General features: G+C 60.2%; 4 protein-coding genes and 1 long non-coding RNA gene across 7 annotated transcripts in view; 3 read left to right on the top strand and 2 right to left on the bottom strand.

Moving 5' to 3' along the window:
• Window positions 1–8,729, bottom strand: part of LOC142088261 (uncharacterized) — a 223,119-nt gene extending 214,390 nt beyond the window's left edge. The window contains exon 1 of the long non-coding RNA XR_012675808.1: window positions 8,714–8,729. This is a non-coding gene — a long non-coding RNA (uncharacterized LOC142088261). The remainder of the gene's footprint in view (window positions 1–8,713) is intronic.
• On the top strand, window positions 384–2,637 carry LOC142088007 (mas-related G-protein coupled receptor member H-like). The gene is made up of 2 exons (XM_075162810.1): window positions 384–763; window positions 1,061–2,637. The coding sequence occupies exon 2, from the start codon at window positions 1,114–1,116 to the stop codon at window positions 2,041–2,043; it is 930 nt and encodes a 309-aa protein (XP_075018911.1). The 5' UTR covers window positions 384–763; window positions 1,061–1,113; the 3' UTR covers window positions 2,044–2,637.
• GPR152 (G protein-coupled receptor 152) lies at window positions 4,500–5,441 on the bottom strand. The gene has a single exon (XM_075162811.1). The coding sequence runs from the start codon at window positions 5,415–5,417 to the stop codon at window positions 4,500–4,502; it is 918 nt and encodes a 305-aa protein (XP_075018912.1). The 5' UTR covers window positions 5,418–5,441.
• Window positions 7,923–10,241, top strand: RHOD (ras homolog family member D). The gene is made up of 5 exons (XM_075163429.1): window positions 7,923–8,067; window positions 8,684–8,771; window positions 9,082–9,191; window positions 9,316–9,450; window positions 9,550–10,241. The coding sequence occupies exons 1-5, from the start codon at window positions 7,939–7,941 to the stop codon at window positions 9,715–9,717; spliced, it is 630 nt and encodes a 209-aa protein (XP_075019530.1). The 5' UTR covers window positions 7,923–7,938; the 3' UTR covers window positions 9,718–10,241.
• Window positions 10,242–11,763: 1,522 nt separating this feature from the next.
• Window positions 11,764–21,202, top strand: part of KDM2A (lysine demethylase 2A) — a 51,538-nt gene continuing 42,099 nt past the window's right edge. For 2 of the 3 annotated variants that reach the window (XM_075163406.1, XM_075163407.1), the window contains exons 1-3: window positions 11,764–11,845; window positions 12,272–12,299; window positions 13,758–13,862. In XM_075163406.1, the coding sequence (XP_075019507.1) occupies window positions 11,826–11,845; window positions 12,272–12,299; window positions 13,758–13,862 (153 nt within the window). In that variant the 5' untranslated portion in view covers window positions 11,764–11,825. The remainder of the gene's footprint in view (window positions 11,846–12,271; window positions 12,300–13,757; window positions 13,863–21,202) is intronic. The other variant, XM_075163408.1, reaches the window with a different exon arrangement.

Genomic DNA, 21,202 nt, shown 5'->3' on the forward strand with positions numbered 1-21,202 from the left:
TTCATTCAAAGGGGTATTAGCAATAATTAATCTGGGCTATAAGCGCTAGGATGATTGTAATCTGGCTGAAAACAGCTGGTTGTTGTCCTTCAACTGGGCTGCCAAAGCCTGCATTAGACTGACAAGGAATGCTAACCTTGGCTCCGGTTTGAAGGCGCGTTCCCTTGGGCTGAGGGGAGGTGTTGGCGATGATCCCCGTGCTCTTCCCAGAAGGGGAGTCGCTTCTGAGAAGCACCCAGCTGCCCGACCAGCGCTGCCAGCACTGCCAGCATCGCTGAAGAACGGCAGAAACCTGCCAGGAGGGCGAAGGCAGTCAGTGAGCGGGTCGTTGTCCGAGGAGGAGTGTTTCTAATCAGGAGTAAACGAGGAGCCATTCACAAAATTCTGCTTGCGGAGCTGCTGGCAAAAGCCACTTCCTTTGTGGAAAAAAAAATAGCAAGATAAATAAAAACAAGGAAGCGGAGCTCTGACGTAGCCACAGTTACAAAACCATTCCCGACTCCCCCGCGACCCCACTGCGGCTGGGGCAGCGGCACGCGCTGCCGCGGGGCGCACGGGGGACGGGACGCGGAGAGGAGCCGGCGGGAGGAGAGCAGGGACCTCCTGGCGAGCGGGGGACTTTCTTCTTCATGCAATTGTCCTGGGAGGATCCGCTTCAGGATATGGATCCAAAGGGAGCGTGAGATGCCAAGACACCAACGCTGATCTGCCCGAGCCCAGCTGGAAAGACAGCCCTCGCCTGCAGCTTCACCTGCAGCTAACAGTTAAGTGCAATGTTTGCCTTCATCCCTACCCCACCTTCCTTTCCTCCAGCATCCACTGCCAGCAGCTACGTTCCTCCCACCCTCTCCCAGTGACCTGCAGCGCCCTCCCCAGGTCCTCTCCCCACTGCCCTGTGCTTGCCTTCTGCACCTCCTGGTGAACCTCCCTCTTCCTCCCCACAATGTCCACCACTCCCCTCCCCAGCACATCCCTCTTGCCCTCCGCTGATCCCTTCCCGGCGCAGGGAGCTGGCGAGGGGCCGTGCGGCTCAGCCCCTCCCTGTCCACTCTGACCACAGCCAGGGACCACGTCCCACCACCTGCCCAGCATCCATCCGTAGAGGTGAACCTCATGTCCCCACCTCCTACACCACCCATGCCGACCACCGATGGAGACAACCCGTGCAGGGTAGAGGTCACCGACGTGGCCATAGACGGTGTCACGCTGCTCATCTGCCTCTGCGGGCTGGTGGGGAACGGGGCCGTCCTCTGGCTCCTCGGCTGCCGCATCCGCAGGAACCCCATCACCGTCTACGTCCTCAACCTGGCCGTTGCCGACTTCACCTTCCTCCTCTTCATGGTCACCTCATCCCTCCTCTACATGATGGAGAACATCTCCTGCTCCAGTGTTGTGTCTCTGACGTACCTGAGGTCGCTTTTCTTGCTCTCGCTGTTCTCCTACAACATGGGCCTGTACCTCCTGTCGGCCATCAGCATCGAGAGGTGCGTGTCCATCCTCTGCTCCAGCATCCGCCGCCCCAAGTACTTGTCAGCCGTGGTGTGTGCCCTGCTCTGGGCCCTCTCCATCGCTGTCATTGCTGCAGTGACTTCTCTGTGCCTGTTGCACGAGCACGAGCATTGCCAGATGGCTCTCATCTCCATGTACGTCCTCAACTTCCTCATCTTTGCCCCACCCATGGTCATTTCCAGCACAATCCTCTTCATTAAGGTCCAGTGTGGCTCCCAGCAGCACCAACCCAGGAGGCTCTACATCGTTATCTTCCTCACCGTCCTCTTCTTCCTCCTCTTCGCTCTTCCCCTCAGCATCTGGAATTTCCTGCAGCAGTTCGGCTACACCGTCGTGCCCTCCCAGGTTGTTTTCCTGCTCGCCTGCATCAACAGCAGCATCAACCCCTTCACCTACTTCTTTGTGGGGAGCTGGAAGAGGCACTGCTCCTTGGTGTCCCTCCAGGTCGCCTTCCGGAAGGTCTTTGAGGAGCCAGAAGAAAACATGGTATGCAGCAATGATACTGCGATGGACACGCTGGCCCCAGCCTGTTGAAGCCTTTCCACCGCTCTGCTTAAGGCCCCCGGGACAGTGGCTGAGGGTCTCCTTGAGTAACCAGATTAATAAATATCTGCCGTATTTCCCCCGATGTCACCCTCTCACGGTGTAATTCTGCCTCCCGCAGAAGAGGAGAGCAGGGGCATCGCCAAGGGCGATGTGGGGAGGGATGCTCTGCGGGGAGCGCGTTGGAGCATGGCTTTCCTCCTCCCTCCTCCTCCTCCTCCTCCCTGCCAGGCCACCCCAGTTCCTAGGGAACTATTCCCCCAAGGGGAACGTGCCCCAAAGGACCGTGTTCCCATCTCGCACGCTGTCGGCTTTTCGGGATGAGCATTGCCTTTGGGAAACTCTAACTCATGTACGGAGTGGAGGTAAAACCCATTTGGTGTCCTAAGCCCCTCTCCCCATCCCGCGTCCCAGCCGGCGCAGCCTCTCTGAGCTCTGCTCCCCTCCTGCCTCCTGCGATGCCGGCGGGGGGGACCACCGCCCCTCACCGGGCTCTGCCGAGGCCCCGCCGCCCTCCCCTCCTGCCGGTACCCGGTTCCTGTATCTCACAGCTGCCTGATATCAATAAACAGCATCGTGCACCCTGAGCTGCCTTCCGTCCGTGTGCCAGCGCTTGCTGGCTTCGTCTGGGTCCTGCTGCCGGCCGGGGGCTGCAGACGGAGGGAGGGGAGACGCACGCGCGTCTCCAGAGCAAAAATGGTGCCAACTGCCCGCAGCTGGGACTGCGCCAGCACACCCAGTGTGGGCAGGATGGGCCCAGGGCTACGGCGGTGCCCCCAGACTGTTTTATTAGTGTCACAGCAAATATCTCCCCAAATATTTTTTTTTAATTTTGTAAACGAGGTCTAAGTGTAAAGGACTCTTCTTTTCCTTCTGAAATTCTTCCTCTCCCCTGCCTTCGGCAGGCTGGAGCATTTCTCCTTCTTCAGCAGGCTGGGACGGTGCAGCAGCAAGAGGAGGGGGAGTCCGTGGTCCCCAGCCCGGCCACCACCTTCCAGGAGCAGGGTGCCACGTCTGTTGGGAGAACCGTGGGTGTGCAGAAGGACGGTGCCAGAGCCAGCAGCGGTGTGTCAGACGGCTCCGGACCAAACACCATCGTGCCGAGCCTCAGTTTCCCCCAGCGCCATTCGGGAGGCAGGAGGAAGGAACATTGCCCATCCTCGGGCTGCCCCGGTGACACGCCGGGCGGCTGGGTGCAGCCTCCTCCCGGGCCCGTCTGGGGCTGGTGCTCTTCTTGTCCTGATGAGTGCGGACCCCCGCCACGTCCCACACCTCCATGCAACCCCACCATGTCCCCCACCTTCCCACCAGCCCCACCACATCCCACAGCCCCCAGCCAGCCCCACCACGACCTGCACCTTCCCACCAGCCCCACCACATCCCACACCCCCCAGCCAGCCCCACCACATCCCACACCTTCCCACCAGCCCCACCACATCCCACACCCCCCAGCCAGCCCCACCACATCCCGCACCTTCCCACCAGTCCCACCACATCCCACACCTCCCATGCCAACCCCACCACGTCCCGCACCCCCCATGCAGCCCCACCACCTCCCGCACCCCCCGGCCAGCCCCACGCCTGAGGTTCCAGTGCCTCCCTGTGGGCTGCTAACACGGGGTCACCCCATAAGGAGGGGGCTGTTTCTCGGGGAGACCCCCACTCCGCAGAGCCCCAGACCTTCACCCTCGCTGTCCCAGCCAGCCCCCGCCCCCCCGAGCCCCCCGCCCCCGCAAGCGGCCGGAGAGGAACGAGAGGCGGCGGACGGAGCCAGCGGCGTTTATTGGGGCGGGAGGAGCGGGGCCGGGGCCGGGGGGAGCCGAGGCCCTGCCGGGGTGTCCCGCAGGCAGAGCCCGAACCGGGGGGCAGGAGCGGGGCTGTCGGGCACCGTCCGCCGGACCCCCCCGCACCGAGCCGCGGAAAGCCGCTTCCCCCCGGGGCAGGCGGCCCCCGGGAGGGTTTCTGGAGGCCTCCCATCTCCTCTCCCCTCGCTGGAGGGCAGCAAAGCCCCGCGCTCCGCGCTCCGAGCTGGGGAGCGGCCGCCCGGCCGGGCGCCCTGCGGGAGGGAGCGGCCCGAGGGACGGGGCGGGACGGGGGGCGGGCGGGGATGGGATGGGATGGGATGGGATGGGACGGGGATGGGAATGGGATGGGGAATGAGGAATGGGAACGGGGACGAGAATGGGGAGGAGAACGGGGATGAGAATGGGGACGATGACGGGGAATGGGATGGGGAATGGGGAAGGGTATGGGGAATCGGGATGGGAATGGGGACGGGGAATGGGGACGGGGATAAGATGGGATCAGGACGGCATGGGATCAGGGATGGGATGCATCCCAACACACAGCCACAGGAAGGTGACCTACGGGCCCAGCCAGGAGCAAGGGTGGGCAGCTGAGCGTGAAGCCAGGGTGGGCAGCGCAGCCAGTGTGACCACAGTGGCCTCTTAGCTGGAGATCGTGGAGACCCCTGTCTCTTCGAAGACCCTCTGGAAGGCAACCTGGAGGGACACCAAGGAGCAGTGCCTCCGCCAGCTCCCCACCAAGAAGTAGGTGAAAGGATTGATGCTGCTATTGATGCAGGCGAACAGGAAAACAACCTGGGAGGGCATCACAGTGTAGCCGAACTGCTGCAGGAAATTCCAGATGCTGAGGGGAACCCCAAAGATGAGAAAGAAGAGGACGGTGAGGAAGATAACGATGTAAAGCCTCTTGGGTTGACGTCGCTTGGAGCCACACAGGACCTTAATGAACAGGATCACCTTGGAGATGACCATGGGTGGGGCAAAGATGAGGAAGTTGAGGACGTACATGATGATGAGAGCCATCTGGCAATGCTCGTGCTCGTGCAACAGGCACAGAGAAGTCACTGCAGCAATGACAGTGATGGAGAGGGCCCAGAGCAGGGCACACACCATGGCCGACAAGCGCTGGGGGCGGCGGCAGCGGTACCAGAGCGGGCAGAGGATGGACACGCACCTCTCGATGCTGATGGCCGACAGGAGGTACAGGCCCATGTTGTAGGAGAACAGCGAGAGCAGGAAAAACGACCTCTGGTACGTCAGAGACATAACAGCGGAGCAGGAGACGTTCTCCATCATGTAGAGGAGGGATGAGGTGACCATGAAGAGGAGGAAGGTGAAGTCGGCGATGGCCAGGTTGAGGACGTAGACGGTGATGGGGTTCCTGCGGATGCGGCAGCCGAGGAGCCAGAGGACGGCCCCGTTCCCCACCAGCCCGCAGAGGCAGATGAGCAGCGTGACACCGTCTATGGCCATGTCGGTGACCTCTACCCTGCACGGGTTGTCTCCATCAGTCTCCGGCACAGGTGATGTGGGAGGTGGGGATGTCTGGTTCAGCTCCATGATGGGAGGTGGGACGTGGTCCCCAGCTGCGGTCAGAGCGGACAGGGAGTTAGTGGGACCCCAAGAGCAAGAAGGATGTGTCGGGGAGAGGGGTCCTGGTGACGTGGCACAGCAGAGTTGGGGACAGGGGGGTGACGGGAGGGCTGGAGGGGTGAGCGCGGAGGAGAGGTTGGAGGGGCTCCAGGCATCCCGAGGGAGGATGCGCATGGGAGCGGTGAGAGGGGCTGCGGGGAGCTCCGAGGAGATGCAAGCAGCTCCCTGGGCTGGGCTCCGATCCCGATCCCCTACCTTTCCAGCAGCCCGGAGCCGAGTGCCCGTGTGGGGCACACTCCCTCCCTCCGGCTCTCCTCGCCACGATCTTCTCAGATGAGGAGAATTGGGGTCTCCGCGTCCTCAGAAGACCCAAACAGCCCGTCTTTTCTCCAAATACAGCTGCTCTTTGGGGCGTTTCTGCAAGATCACGGGTCAGGTGGTAAGAGAGGACTGGGCAATTTCAGAGACACAGGCTGCATCACCGAGCCTCTTCTGTCAAATTTCTGTTGGTCTTGCGGGAAAGGAAATGTTTTGTCCGAGAGAATACCCCAGAGGATGAATACTGCAGCAGCTACATCTTGCTGTGAAAGAATCTCAATGCTTTTAGGATTCAACCTGATATCTCATTAGACTGGTAATTACCACCTTCCTAATTGTTTTATTGTGCTCCAGTCTCTTCCCCCCACCCTGCCCTGATGCTGGCATCCTTCTGAGATTGTTCATTACTGCATTTGCCTTCCAGCCTCCCGGCGTGTGAATCGCCGTTGTCTCTCCTCCATATTTGTCGTACATCAGGCCTGGGTGGGAATTTGGTGTTCGAGCCATCGGTTCAGACTTGGGGGCTGCAGTGCCCTCCCGGCGGGGCTGGTACCCACCGAGGGAGCCGGGGGGGCCGGTGGCAGGAGAGCAGGGGATGATCCCCCCGTCCCTCCCTGCACCCCTATACCAGAAGTGCCCGTTCACCCCCACCAGGGCCTTGGGGTGGCAGAGGAGGGCACCAACCGGAGGGGAGGGGTGTCTTGGGGACCTCCAAGCTGGGATGTGGGGGACATGGTCTCTCCTTCCTTCCCAGAGCGGCACCGGCTGCCCTCCGAGTCCCCTCCAGCTGCTGGGCTCCCCTGTGCTGGTGGGGGGGACACGGCCAGGCGGCGGGCAAAGCACCCCCCCAGCGCCGGGTGCCCTCTGCTCCTCCAGCAAGGGCAGAGAGCTGCTTCTTCGGCTCGTTAAGCCAGCTAATTGCAGCTCGGAGCACTAACACCCCTGCCTGGCTCACCTGGGCTGGTGGTGCACCCACAGCAGGGCTGGGGGAGCCGGCGGGAGGGGGCACCCACCACCCTGAGCCCGGCCATCACCCAGAAACACCCCACGTCCCAAATCCCTTGTGTCTGAGCATCCTCTGAGCTCCCACCTCCCAGAGCGGGGTCATGGGGGTCCCCATCCCAGGGGAGGTGGGCAAGGATCGCTGTGGGGTGGACAACATGGGGTCCAGGCATGGCACTGTTTGGGCCCCCGGGAACAGAGCTGGGTTGGCATGTCCCCGAGCGTGCCGGGGTCACCGGGAGAAGACTGGGGGCTGGGGGCTGCCCACACCAGCCGGGTCCCGCTGGGGCCGGACACCAGGGACAGGGCTTCCCAGCAGGGCATGGCTCGGCACGGCACGGCACAGCCGGGCAGGGCTGGGCACGGCCCATCACCTGGTGTGACGGAAGGGGTGGCACTGGCGGGGGGGGCCGGAGCTCTGAGTCACCCCCCCACACCTCCTTCCACCCTGGACTTTGCCTCCTGTGAACGCTCAGGGCAGTAAAACCCGGGCTCCGGGCGGGGGGGGCCGGGGCGTCGGGGAGGACCCCCACCCGCAGCAGACACTCCGCAGTCAGGGGGCACGCACGTGTGTTTGCACGCACGAGCATGGGAGCGTGGGGGGGTGTGCAAGGAGGGAGCTGTGGGCGTGCGAGGGGGAGCTGTGCAAGCGTGCGTGTGTGCTATGTATGTGTGTGTGTACATACGTGTGGGCTATATATGTGTGTGCTGTGTACGTACGTGCAAGAGAACCTGCACGGATGTGTGCAAGGAGGAGCCGGGCGTGCAAGCAGGGGTGTGCGTGCAAAGGAGCTGCACGCGTGGGACGGAGTCGTGCGTGGTGTGTGCGACGGGCAGCTGGGCGGGCGGGCGGGCGGGCGTGAGTGGGAGCGTTGCACACGCGGGCGGGAGGCGGAGGGGAGCAGCGTGTGCCACGCGTGCAGCAGGGTCCCGGCCACGCACGGGGAGCGGCCCCACGCGTGGCTGCAAGGCACCGTGTGCGTGCGAGGACGCCCGTGGGGACCCTGCCCGCCTGCCAGCGGTGCCTCAGCCCCGACCGGCGCCATGGGCGGGCCCGGCGGGTGGGTGGGGGCCGCACCCTGGGCCGGGCGGGTGCCTCCCGCCGCCCTGTCCCCATCCCTGTCCTCGCCGAGGCCGGGCAGGCTCCGTGTCTCCAGCGGCCACCCCCATGCAGCGGGAGGGCAGGGGGCTGAGCCCGGGCCCCCCCGAGACCGAGGTCAAGGCTGTCGTCGTGGGGGACGGGGACTGCGGGAAGACGTCTCTGCTGGTGGCCTTCGCCAGGGGGGACTTCCCCAAGGTACCGGCCTCCCTGTCCCCTGGGACCTCAGCCCCGGCCGGACCCGGTCGCGGGTGGGGTCCCCGTCCCCGAGCGGCTCCCCACGCAGAGCTCCCGGGCGGCGGCGCGGGCGAAGGGCGACGGACGCGGGACGGGCACGGCGGGGGCAGCAGGGCCGTTTGCAGCAGGATGTGGGGCTGGGGGGGCCGGGGGTGGCCCAGCCTGGGGCTGATGGGGGTCTGGGGCAGCCCCCCCTCAGCGGGACCCCTGCCTCACAGGACGGGGAGTGGGATCTGTCCCGCAGCGAGCACACGTAGGGTTCCTGGGGGGTGTGGGGTGGGGGGCAGCCCACAGAGACCCCCAGCACCTCTCTCCCGGGCCCCCCAGGTCCCAGTGGGGCATCCCGCCCGCCTGAGGCTCAGTGCTGCCCTGGGCTGGGGGGGGACAAGGAGCGTCCCCACCCCACCTTCCCCGAGGAGGCACCACCATCTCCTGCACCCCTGTCTCCCTCTCCCGACCCCGGGTACCTCCCCTGCCCTGCGCACACATCCCCGCGGGGGTCCCCTCCGCCGCTGCCCCCCGCCGCTGCCCGCGGGCAAGGCGGGATCTGTCTCACGTCCCCCCCGTCCCCTGCCAGGTCTACATCCCCACCGTGTTTGAGAAGTACACGGCCTCCCTCCAGGTTGGCGGCAAGCCTGTGAAGATCCACCTCTGGGACACGGCAGGTGGGACAGGAGGGGACAGGGCAGGCAGTCGTGCCCCCCCCCACCCCAGCCCGTGGGTTTCGGGGTGTCCCACACCCGTGGGGTCATGCCTTGGAGGGGTGTCCCCACGCACTGATCATAGGAGATGGGGGGGTTAAGCCGCAGCCGGCCAGCCACCGGTCCCCGAGGATGTCACTCTCAGCAGTGCTGCCTTTCTGTCCCCAGAGCCCCACGGTGCCCTGGGGCTGGAGGGGCAGACGCAGTCCCAGGCTGGGGGGGACCCAGCCCAGTAGGGAACTGGTGCGTAATGGTCTGCTTCTCTGCCCGGCAGGGCAGGAAGACTACGACAGACTTCGCCCGCTGTCCTACTCAGATGCCAACGTTGTCCTCATCTGCTTTGATGTCACCAACCCCAACAGCTATGACAACATCCTAACGAAGGTAACGCAGCCCCGGGGGGGGCTGCCCCTGCCCCGCACGTCCTCCCTGTGGGAGCTGGCGGGGAGCTGGGGCTGCTGCCCGGCCCGTGTCCCCGTCCCCCGGGTGACACGTGTGCCCCCCGCAGTGGTACCCGGAGGTGAACCACTTCTGCAAGGGTGTCCCGGTGCTGCTGGTGGGCTGCAAGACCGACCTGCGGCGGGACCGGGAGGTGCTGCGTAAGCTGCAGAAGGGATGCATGGAGCCCGTCTCCTACCAACAGGCAAGTGCCACCCCCCCACTGGTCCGGAGGTGCCACCCAGCACGGGGCGGTGGGGGAGCCGGGGCCCCCGGCGGGGTCTGACCCTGCTGCTCCCCGCAGGGAGAGGCCATGGCCAGGCAGGTCCACGCCGTGTCCTACTTGGAGTGCTCGGCCAGGTACCAGGAGAACGTCGGGGACATCTTTGCGGAGGCCTGCGGTGCCGCCCTCAGCGCCGCCCGCCGGAGCCAGCGCAGGAGGCGACCCCGGAGGGGCTGCGTGCTCTGCTGAGCCCCCTGCCCCTGGCATAGCCCCTGTCCCCTCCCTGGCTCGGGACAGCGCCTCGGCTCCCAGCCGCTGGCAGACCTCCGCTGCCACCGCCGGACCTCTGCTGCCACCGCTGCCACGCTCCTGTCCCCTCCGCCAGCCGGCCCTGCGGGGCTGGCACTGCCGGTCACCACGGGGTGCCAGCAGGAGGGCATCCCCCCGGGCACGAAGAAACTGTCCCACCAGGGAACCCAGCGTCCTGGTGTCCCCCGCCAGCCTGCCCGCACCCAGCCCCCGGGCAGGTGGGCTCTGGGAGCAGAGAACTGATTTTTTTTGGGGGGGTTCCCCTTCCCGCTGGCAGGCCCACGCGGGAGGGGCGACACGGGGGGATTTCGGTGCTGTTCTGCCATTAAAGCTCAAGACTCGTCACGGCGGTGCCATCCCTGCGGGCAGGGGCAGCCCCAGCACAGCGCCGGGGGACGGGGTCCTGCCACCCACCCTCCGCGGCCGGGCAGCCCTGGGAAGGAGCCCCCTCCTGCTTTTTGGCTGGGGCCTATGCATGTATATGAGGGGGGGTGTGCTGCACGTATATAGGTGTGTATGGGCTGCATGTATATAGTTGTGTATGGGCTGCATGTATATAGGTGTGTATGTGTGTCTGATGCATGTATATAGGTGTGTATGTGCTGCATGTATATAGGTGTGTATGTGTGTCTGCTGCATGTATGTAGGTGTGTATGTGCTGCATGTATATAGGTGTGTATGGGCTGCATGTATATAGGTGTGTATGTGTGTCTGCTGCATGTATGTAGGTGTGTATGTGCTGCATGTATATAGGTGTGTATGGGCTGCATGTATATAGGTGTGTATGTGTGTCTGCTGCATGTATATAGGTGTGTATGTGCTGCATGTATATAGGTGTGTATGTGTGTCTGCTGCATGTATATAGGTGTGTATGTGCTGCATGTATATAGGTGTGTATGTGTGTCTGCTGCATGTATATAGGTGTGTATGTCTGCTGCACGTATATAGGTGTGTATGTGTGTCTGCTGCATGCATATAGGTGTGTATGTGCTGCATGTATATAGGTGTGCCTGTGTATGTGTGTGCTGCATGTATATAGGTGTGTATGTCTGCTGCATGTATATAGGTGTGTATGTCTGCTGCATGTATAGGTGTGCCTGTGTATATGTGTATGTGTGTGCTGCATGTATATAGGTGTGTATGTGCTGCACGTATATAGGTGTGTATGTGTGTCTGCTGCACGTATATAAGTGTGTATGGGCTGCATGTATATAGGTGTGTATGTCTGCTGCATGTATATAGGTGTGTATGTGCTGCATGTATATAGGTGTGTATGTCTGCTGCACGTATATAGGTGTGTATGTCTGCTGCATGTATAGGTGTGCCTGTGTGTGTATGTGTGTGCTGCATGTACATAGGTGTGCCTATGTATGTGTTGTGCACATGTACCTGTGTTTACATGTCTGCATGTACGTATATACATAAGCATGTTTATGTATGTAGACGTCAGTGTGTGCATGCATATGTATGTATAGTTGTATGTATATTTATGCACAGGTATATACGTGCACCCACGCGCGCGTGTCCCCGTGTCTACGCGCACAGCTGCCCACACACGTGCCCGCAGGTGTGCGCAGGTGGGTGTGGCGCCTGTGCGGACACAGATGCGCACACGTGCGTGCACACGGGGGGGCTGCAGGCGCCCACGGCGGTGCGTGGGCAGGCGGGGAGCCCGGCCCCGCCCGCGGGGCTCCCACCGCCCCCCGCCTCGCCCCGCACGGCCCCCCCCGGGAGCATGCGCGGGGGGGCGGGGCCAGGCGGGGCGGGGCCAGGCGGGGGCGGGGCCAATCCCGCGGGAGCGTGCTCGGCCCCGTCCCCCAGGCCGCGCGTGCGCGCTCGCTCCCGCTCCGGCGGGGCGGGGCCGCTGAGGTGCGTGCGCGCGCCCGCGCGGTGCCCCGGCGCCGTAGCGGGCCGGGCGGGGGGGGGGGAGCGCATGCGCGCAGCGGGCGGCGGGGGAGGCGGCGGGGGGGGTCAGGGGAGGTTGCGGGCGGCGCAGGCGCAGTGCGGCGGCCGAGTCAGTGTGTATGTGAGACTCTGACGGGTTCAAAATGGCGGCGGCGGCTCCTGTGTGAGGAGGGGAACCGCGTCCCGGCCGGGGGGCGGCGGCGGGTCGGCGGCGGCGGGGCACGGCGCGGCGGGTGGCGGCAAGCGGCGAGGCCGGCGGCGGCCCGGCACCCGGCGGCGGGGGGGGGGGTGCGGCGGGGCGCGGCGGCGGCGGCGGCTGGGGGACGCGGCGCCGGGCGGACGCGGCGCCGGGCCGGGGAGCGGGGCCCGCGGGAGCGGGCAGCGGCCCGGGGCGGCCGGCGGGGCTGTCAGCGCCCGCTCGCCGCGGCGGCCGCGCCAGGGGCGGCGGGGCCTGGGGGGGGGTGGCGGCGGGGCCGGGGGGGCGCGGGGCGGCGCGGCCGGCGGGCCGGGCCCGGGCCCGGGGCGCGATCGCTGCCTGACCCGGGGGTTCCTCCTCCGTCTCTTCTGTTTCTCCCCGTCTCGGCGCTAGAAGAGGACAAAGGCGCAGGAGAGACCTGGTGAGCCACTCGCTGGGGGCGGGGGGGGCCCCGGCGCCGGCCCGGCGCCCCCGGCCGACCCCTAAGTTTCTCCGCGAGTCCCCGGAGAGGGGCCGGGCGGCGGGGCCGCTGCCCCGGCCGGGAGGGAGCGGGTGGGTCTCCCCTTCCTTGCGGCCCCCCGGGAGGGCGGGCCGGGAAGTTGGTGGGCAGGGGGGCGGCGGGGCGGGCGGCTCCCGGGGCCGGAGGGTGCCGGCTGACAGCTCCCCGGGGACTGACGTCCTGAGCGCCGTCCCAGGGCTTCCCCCGCCGCCGCTTTGTTCTGCCGGACCGCTCGGCCGTGCCGGGACTGCCTTCCTCCTGCCCCGGGGCCGGCGGGGGGGCGAGGCCGCGGCGGCGGGGCCGGCCCGGGACGGGCCTCCACCGCGGGGGCGGGATGGGGCCGGGGGCTGGCCGAGCCGCACCGGGCTGGGGGTTTGCCCCACGCCGTGGCAGCGGGTGTTGCGAGCGGGCTGGCGTGTTGCACTCCGGTTGTCCGGGTGTTTATAAACAGAGTTTAGCAAGTGTAGGGAAACTGCCTAGGCTGCCTTCGCTGCGCTGGGAACCCGGCCCTGAGAGGGCCGGGGGAGATGCTAGCGGGACGTGAAACGCTCTGCTGTCAAACCGTGCTCGGAGGGTCGGGGAAGAGCAGGATGAAACAAGTTCTCTCCACGCTGTGGTAGCGGTTCTGTAACACTACACGGGATGGCAGATTCCTTCTCCGAAGATCTGGCATAGGCATAGTCATGGGGATTAAGAGCTGCAATATACGTAGGCTTTGGTTTCATTCGGTTCCTTTAAAAAAAAAAAAAAAAAAGTTAGGTGCCATCTGACGCCTTGGGAGGTTTTCCCATGTTATTGTGTGGTGTCACAAGGTGGCAGATTTTGAGATCTGAGCATGTAGGTCTTCTCAAGACGGGAGTTAGTCCCCTACCTGCAGCCGTGCTCAAGCGCTGTATGTAGGAGAGATCCCATACGCCTTCCCTGTCCATGGGAGATGTTCTGTACCTGTGTAGCTTCTCCCGAGTGCCACAGTGCAGGATATCCAGAGGACGGCAGTCATGTTGCTTGGAGGAGTTGGTTCTCTAATGCGTAAACTTATACTCTGGGGAAACCAGGCTGCTCCCCAACTGCCGTCGAGCGTTTGACAGCAGCTTGCCTCTTTTGTATCCCAGTGTGCTGGTAGTAGTGCGGAGCGGAGGCCTCTTCCTGGTCTGAGACCTGCAGCTCATGTCGTGTTACAGAACAGCTGGTAAAGTCATTTACCCTAGGTCATGCCTAAAGTTAGAATGGGAGCGTTAAAAGTTGAGGTGGGCTCATCCACTGTGTTCACTTAGCCCTGCACAGTGGTGTGGAATGGGCCTCAAAATGAGCAAAGAAATGAGGGATGTAGGCGTCTCGTGTCTGTGTGCCCTGCTTCACTATTTCCCTCTGACTTCAAAGGAGGAAGAGGAGGAAGACAGCAGTCCTGGAGTGTCCTTCTCACTCTCTTCAGAAGAGTCGGAGATGGAGCCTGAGGAAGAAAGGATCCGTTACAGCCAAAGACTGGTCAGTGTTGGCCCTTAACAATCAAATTCTGTTCTTGGTTCTGTTGCAACTGAAGAAAGAAAAGGCTTTTACTGGCAACAGGTTTAGACAACCCAAAAAAAGCATTGTGGTGAATCGCTGCAGCCTGCCCAGAGGTATTCGCTCAGCTGGCGGTAGGTTAGATGGCTTCGTGGGTCCTGTTTGTGTCACAGAGTTTGCCCTAATGAAGGGCACTTGGCTACTGAACTCTGGGAGAGGGGAGGGTTGGGGGCCAAGTCTGGATAAGATACTTTGTGAAGCTGCGGCGTAAAAATACGAAATGAGTGTCGGCGTAGTTTCTGGCACAGCAGGTTTTCTCCATGTGATTGTAACAAGCAGAGAAGCTGAAATGCTGTGTGTTACCATTATGTTGGCCTGGACTTGATTTGAGTGTGCTGCGAAATCTGAGAAAACCAGCTTCAGCTTCAAGCTCAAATTTACTTGTGCCTGTGCACATGTTCACGTATCTTCTCCTGGTGTTTCCTTTCGGAGGGAGCTGTTCCAAAAGTCGGGTCCTAGTTAGGCCCTGTCAGGAGCTCTGGCTTGTCTGATGTTTGCGCCGCTGTTCCGGGGATTGTGTGAAGCCGCTGGTCTGGGAGTTGGGCCGTAACTGTGAGCAATTTGGGAGCAGCTGCTCTGAGAGTCTGAGATGATATTCCCGGAGATCCCCGGGAAGGAGGGAAGCCGCTGGTCTCCTGCAGGTCGGTTTCACTTTGTTTTGAGGCAGTCGTAAGCCCCCTGCGAAGGGCGAGTGTCCGCTCTGTGATAGCTGAAGCCGTGATGGAGTTCCTCTCTGAGTCACAGCAGTCCGTGTTCCCTCACCTTCAAGGTGCTGTCTCTAAAGGTAAATCCTTATCCTTTAATACTCTGAAATCATGTGGTGTGAGGCAGCGTGGTACTCGGCATTAAGCTTTGCCCTCGAGAGTGAGCGGTTCTCGTTGCTCTTTTGCTGCTGCGGGGTGCCTGGCTGTAGAAAGGGTGCTGGGGAGCTGTAGCCAGCACGTGCCTTGTAGGTGGCCTGGGGACAGAAACCCTCTTGTGAGGGTAGAAATGGTTATTCCAGCACTGGTCCCTGTGGAGAGAAGGATGCTGCACAGGCCGTGGTTTCTCCAAACACCCGGTTTACTGAAGGTGTGCTCCTTTTCTGGTGCTGCTTGGTGTCTGTTGAGTGTTTACTTTTTGCAGAGAGGATTCTCATACTAGGTGGTTTGGTGACATGCATCTGTACTTTTATAGTCAGCCGGCTTAGCCCGCTTCGGGAACCAGAAGTGACTCTGATTTGAAGTGGCTTTTAATCTTTTCTCTTTTTTTGAGAAGGTGCTTAAAAAAAAAACCCCAAACTGTGGGCCCTTCAGGATGGCTTGTTTTTCCCAAGTGCTCTGGTGGATGTTTTAATTTGGCGACGCTGCCAAAAGCAGCAGTCCCACCTCGTCCTGACGCGCTTGTTCCCACAACTGCACGGCACGCAGCTCAGGGGGCTGGTTTGACTGGGAAGTGACCATTTCTATGGCTAGCAGTCAGGGTGGCAGGGTAGCTTCTATTGGAGGCAATGCTGGCTTCAGGTTTTGGTTAAACTATGATCTTAGCTACGCTTCGACCAGCTGAAGTAACCCAAAATGGCTGGACAAAGACAAGGCAGATGAAGGGGACTAGCGGCCAGGAATTTAGCAGTTTAAAAATGCTTATAATCTCACAAATAAAAATTATCAGGAAGAGTTGCTGTCCTAGTGTAGGTAGCCTGGACTCCTACGGGATGTGCTAAGCTGGATAAATGGCTGCGCACTGATGAGCTGCATGCTTAAGGGGCTTGGGAAGGCACATGGGCAGCAAGCAGAGGATGAGGCTCACCTAGGCTTCTGTGGCCTCGCGCACGTTGTCTCTGCTGGCCCGCAGCCGAGAGGAGGAGGCATGACCCCTGTGTGGTAGGTGAGGTTTAGTTCATGCCTCCTGCTTCGCTTTTCCTGGGAACTTCCAGCTCCTTACGCTCTCCTGCTGTGTCAGTGACGCTCCCTTGTTGAAGGACCTTTAAAAGATGATTTTTTTTTTTTTTTTTGAGATGCATGCTTTGAAATGTGGGGAGCTGTTCTCTTAGCTAGTGTTTCTGGCCCTTGCAGAACGAGGTATCACGGGTGAATTATCCAGGAAGACAAAAGTGCTGAATATGACTTATTTGAATATCCTACTCCTACGTATGCCTTGGTCTTGGGAGTTGGTTTTAATATGCCTACATTAAAAGTTCTAGGTAGGGAAACAGGTAGTTGGTAGTACAGTATGTTTCTGCTGCTGTAAGCTGTGTTTCTTGTGTGTGACTGGGGATCAACGTGGGTGTGATAGCAAAAGAATAAATATATTTAAAAAAAAAAAAAGTCCAAGCGTGATAGTAGTCCTACCAGCCAAACGACCTTGGCCAGAATAGTTTATAGTGGTGAAGGAGCTGAATTAATTGCATGGGCAAATAGCATGGTTTGATGGTACCAGTGGACCGAGATGGCAAGAGAAGCTTGCAGTCTGGTCTGCCAGGGTAATTACACCAACAGCATCTTCTGGTGTGTCACCCTGGCCTTAAAACCAGACTGGCAGCCATCAGGATATAGGGAAAGTCTTGAGCGTTTTGTGTTATTTTATTTAGTGAGCGATACTGTTGCCTTCGTCTGGTTCAACAAAAATCTGATCTATGTTTTCTGAATGCATTTGTCAGTATTGGTGAAAGATCTGGGTTTTGAGGAGAAATTCACCTCTGCTTCAGGTGTAGTCGCACTCCTACAAGAATTCTCTGCCAGGTCACACATCCCTGCGTAGTATGACACTTACGGTGGGTCGCACTGCTCTAACTGTGCTTGCTTCCTAGTTCAGGCTCTACATCCACGACCCCCAAGATTATAAAGGCCTGGGTGAGTTGGTCTGGATGCAGGGGTATCATTGGGAGGATGTCTTGCACCCATCTGAAACAATTAGACTGTGGAAGAAGCCGTGTCCCGGCGAGCTCTGGGAGACTGACACAGGTAGGGGAAGGCAGCCTGTGGACGATGCTGCGTGAGCGGGGAGAGCGCACACAGCAGCGGGTTGAGGGATATCCGTGTTCCTCACCCAGACGTTCAGCTGGGCCTCCCTGCACCGTGAGTGGTGGCGGATGGGACTTGTCAGGCACTGCGGAGTACTTTTCTACTAAGTCTGCATATGTGTTTCTGCTCCTCAGCTCTTTAATGAGGCAGTACTTCGGGGATTGGTTTGAGGTGCCAGCTTATGAGCTGTAGATGCATGTTTTGCAGGCCCTTAATCGAGGAGCTGAAATGCTCTATTGTATCCTGCAGCCTGAGTGAGAGTCCAGCCCTGGCACTAACAATGCGACGGTCCCTCTCTGAGACTTGGAAGTCTTCCGCTGACTGTCATTGGGTGGTCGCACCCAGCCCATGTCACACCAAGCTGTTCAGCTCCCCACGAGGAGGCCAAGGGCACACTGGCACCTGGAGCTGGAGCCTGGACTTCTTAAAGGCAGGGACAGCAACGTGAGCAGCTCTGGCTATGGACTAACAGCTCTGGAGAAAAAGAAGTTCAGTCGGTCTGGTGCTGTGGTGCTCAGGTACTCTGCCTGGTTCAGGCTGTCCAGACAGTTTCCGCACAGAGTACGTTGCCTTGCGCCGCCTCGGCACTCACCAGGATCTCCGTGATCTGAGACTGAGCAGAAACTGTTGCATGTACGTAACTTAATTTTTTGGTAAGGTTAGATCTGCGTGAGGTCATCGAGCGCGAGGAGGGGCAGCAGGGAAGCGATCTCCTGGTGGTGCTCGGGAGCTGTTCGGCAAACTGGCCAGTACGTCTCTGGAAACTGCTGCTGGAGGGGCGGTTTGACCCAACGCTTTCTAAAGACGTGCGTGGCGTGCTCGAGGTGAGGTGTGCCTGCCGCGCTGCCGCAGCACTGAGTGCGCGCGTGATGCTCCGCTGAGGAGGGGTTTCTCTCTTACTCCGGTCTTCACCGCACACAAAGCCACTTGACTCTTCCAGATCTGTGTGAATCTGTGGAACAGCCGAAGGGTTCTTCAGCAGGACGCAGGGCTGGTGTCTGCCTGTCCTTCCACAGGGGAGTCATTGAGTATTCCTGGGTGCTGGAAGTGTGAGGACATCTCGCCTTCTGTCTGTTCCGGGGCTAACTTTGCCAGGCCTTTACTGTGAACTCAGACTAACAAGACTCTGTGAATTACGAGTTGGGATTAGCACATCACTGAAGTGGTGCCGTACGCTTTCAGTGAAAACACTCGGGGTGAGGAGTGAAGGGCAGCAGCGTTGGATCACTTCAGGGTGGCTTGGAGGAGCATAGCGGGAGGGTGCCATCACCCTAACGACAAATCCTGCCCGTTGTGGTCTCTCTGCTGATGTCAAGTCAGCACTCTGTATCTCAGGGTGTGATGCCAAGCTAGGATTGCCGATGTGGCAGAGCTGGTTTAAGAGGTTCTCTCCCTCCCTCTGTAAGTGTCTCGGGAGCTGATGCCCCTGAGCTGAATGCTGCTTCAGGGGATTGTGGATCATGCCCTAGATGAAAGTTGGCAGGGGGGCATCTAATCCAAATTGTTGTCTGTGCTGGGCTAGGGAGCTAGCTGCCCCACCAGCAAACCTGGCGAGACTGGAGAGGTGGCAGTCTGAGATGGGGAGACAGGGTGGGGTAGGAACCTCTTAAACTGGCTCTGCTGCTGGAGAGAGCCTGCGGTGGAGCCGCACCCTCCCTCGGGGCGGCGGGCGCTCTCTGAGGCTCGGCACAGCTCCCGCTGTGAAGGTATTGCAGTGCCTGGGCCCCGAGTGACCATCCCTGGCTGGGTGCAGTGGCACTCTTGTTTTGGTTGTTGGAGGTTGTTGTGACACCCATGAAGGGAGCTGCGCCTGTGGAGGAGGAGACCCACCCGCTGAGAGTGCTCTGGGTGCTCGAGCGTATGGGAGATGAGGGGGGAGCCAGAGTGTGAAATGCTGTCTCTCCCATCGCTTGGGGCAGTCCGTGTCCTGCCTTAGCACTGCCCTGCCCTGCCCTCTGGTCAGATCCTTACGTGAAATTTGAGAGGAGGCCTCTGCCTGTCCCTACCAGCCAAAAACTGAGGCCTCTCCTGTAAACAGCAGTTAGCAAACCTGTCCTTACATGTTGGTGTCCACACTATCCCCCGGGCGAGAGTTCATGTAAGCTTTACAGTATGTGGAGTCATCAGCTGAGGGATGAAGCTTGGGGAGCGTGGAGGAAAAGGTTTCTCTTGCAGCCGTGTGTACTGTGGTGTGGAGTGGCACCAGCACGCTCAGGTGTGCGCTGCCCGTCCCTGGGGGATGGCAGGGCTGGCTCTGACAGGTGCCCAGAGTCACAGCAGCTCTGATCTTGTGGTTTCCAAGTTGTTCGTGTCGGTGGTACCAAACCCTTTTTGCAGGGTGGCGTGATGTCAAATGCAGGACGCAACCCATGGGGCCAGGAAGGCCCATGGGTGTTAGCATTCACGTGACACTCGTGACAAAGTTCCAGCCCGCCGAGGGGATAGATGGCCTCAAAGCTGTGAGAGGGAGGTCAGCAGGGAGCAGGCTGTGGGCTGGCAGGACGCTGCTTATGTCTGGTAAGATAGCGAAGAGGAGGACGCAGCTGCCTGCCCTCCCTGTGTTGGTCAAGCGGCTGCCCTTGCTCTATCTTGAGTGGCTCACACTGTCCCAGCAGTGGGATGCAACCAGTAGCGCCTTCCCATCAGGTTCAGCCTGACTTCGTGTTTGTACTCCTTGTAGTGCTGCTCGCTGCCAGGTAATGATCCCTTGTGGGTGCTGGCGTGTTTCATCCTCAGATCTTGGTGTGCTTGACAGAGGCCCGTCCTGCTGGATACTGGCTTTCCCAGAGCTGCTCCCGTTGATTTGGGACTCATACCTGTGGTGTTGGGACGAGCCATGTACGCTGGGGTGAGAATCTGGGTGGCATCGCCCCCCATTTGAAATGTGACACTGGCAATCCCTTACTCTGTCAAGCGATGCTCCCTCCTGTTGCCTGAAAGGGCTCGGAGTTTTTCTGCTACGTGCCCTGTGTGAAACCCTGTCGGGCCAAATGTCGCTGGTCTGCTGGACACACCTCACTTTCCTAGTCTAGACAGGACCTGTGCAAGTAGGATAATTAATCTCTCCCACATGCCTCTGCCTCAAACTGAAGACACTACAAATGAGTCATTCCTAATGACCCAGGTGTAGTAATTGAGCTCTAAATAATTTAGGGACTGCTCAGATTTGATCTGGGCAGCTCTTTGGTGGAAGCTAGCAGCAACTGAAGACTATCCTTGGAAAGCTTTAGAAATCTCTGTGAGCATTTAGATCCTGAAAGATGCGAGAGTGTGCTGGTTCATGGGAGAATACATCCCTGAAACCAACTGGATGATGTTCTGTGTCAGCAGAGAGGAACACAGGAGGTAAATCTCTCTGCTGGTTTCTTACTGTCCCAAGCCTGGCTGTGCCTTGAGTGTCCTGGAAGCTGCAGTGAGCGAGCAGCCAGGCAGCACTTGAAGTTACTTGTGAGTTACCAAATAATATTTGCAAGTTGTATCTGTCTCCTGTTAATAAGCAGGAGTAGGTTTTCACAGGGTTATCCCACCTGGAGGTGACACTAACAAGTTAGGAGAGCAGTCCCCATGCCCCCAGTACCTTTTGATTGTTGGCTAATTATGTCAGGAGCCACCCAGACAGGGGTCTACAGGTCACTGGCTGGGTTTTGGGGAGAAATGGCCACATGTGGGGGAAGTGGTGGTATGTTCAAAAGGTGGAGAAACAAGGTGGTGCACTAACACTGTCCTCTGAAAATGTATGAGGGAAAGCAATTACCTGTCTTCAGGGCGAGATGTCTGGTGCTGCTCATGACAGAAGAGTGTTGCTGATTCCAGAGGAGGAAACGATGGGCGAGCTCTGCGTGGGTAGCCTGAGCTGTGGAAAGCTCAATTTGCTGCCGGAGTTGACTTATTAGTTCACAGACCTTCTTACACAATGCCTGACCTGCTTTTATTTGCGTTGAAGAGGTTGAAGGCAAGTGGAAGAGGAGGAAGGTGAGGAGGAACACGGCATACCACGCTGAATCACTGCGTGTTGTCCTGCAGCTGTGGCAGTGGACAGTGCATCTGCAGAGCGATCCTGTGGCAGGAGCTCCTTGGGGGTGGCTGCTGCACCGAAGCACGTCCCGGTGTGCTCAGAGAACAGGAGTTGTCGTAGCTGAGCAGAACTGCCTTGTGGGATGTCCTGCCCGTTCTTGGTCCTGGTAGAGAAGGAGATGAGAGCAGAGAAGGATCTTGCTTGGTTGCCTTGGGAAAAGCAAAAGAGCCAAGTGGAAGAGCAAA

Source organism: Calonectris borealis, chromosome 14 (genome assembly GCF_964195595.1).
Source record: "Calonectris borealis chromosome 14, bCalBor7.hap1.2, whole genome shotgun sequence".
NCBI classification, from domain to species: Eukaryota; Metazoa; Chordata; class Aves; order Procellariiformes; family Procellariidae; genus Calonectris; species Calonectris borealis.

Coding starts and splice junctions, on each gene's coding strand:
- LOC142088007 (XM_075162810.1), top strand. CDS start 1,114: ATGTCCCCACCTCCTACACCACCCATGCCGACCACCGATGGAGACAAC.
- GPR152 (XM_075162811.1), bottom strand. CDS start 5,417: ATGGAGCTGAACCAGACATCCCCACCTCCCACATCACCTGTGCCGGAG.
- RHOD (XM_075163429.1), top strand. CDS start 7,939: ATGCAGCGGGAGGGCAGGGGGCTGAGCCCGGGCCCCCCCGAGACCGAG. Junction 9,192..9,315: donor ATGACAACATCCTAACGAAG/GTAACGCAGCCC, acceptor TGCCCCCCGCAG/TGGTACCCGGAGGTGAACCA. Junction 9,451..9,549: donor AGCCCGTCTCCTACCAACAG/GCAAGTGCCACC, acceptor TGCTCCCCGCAG/GGAGAGGCCATGGCCAGGCA.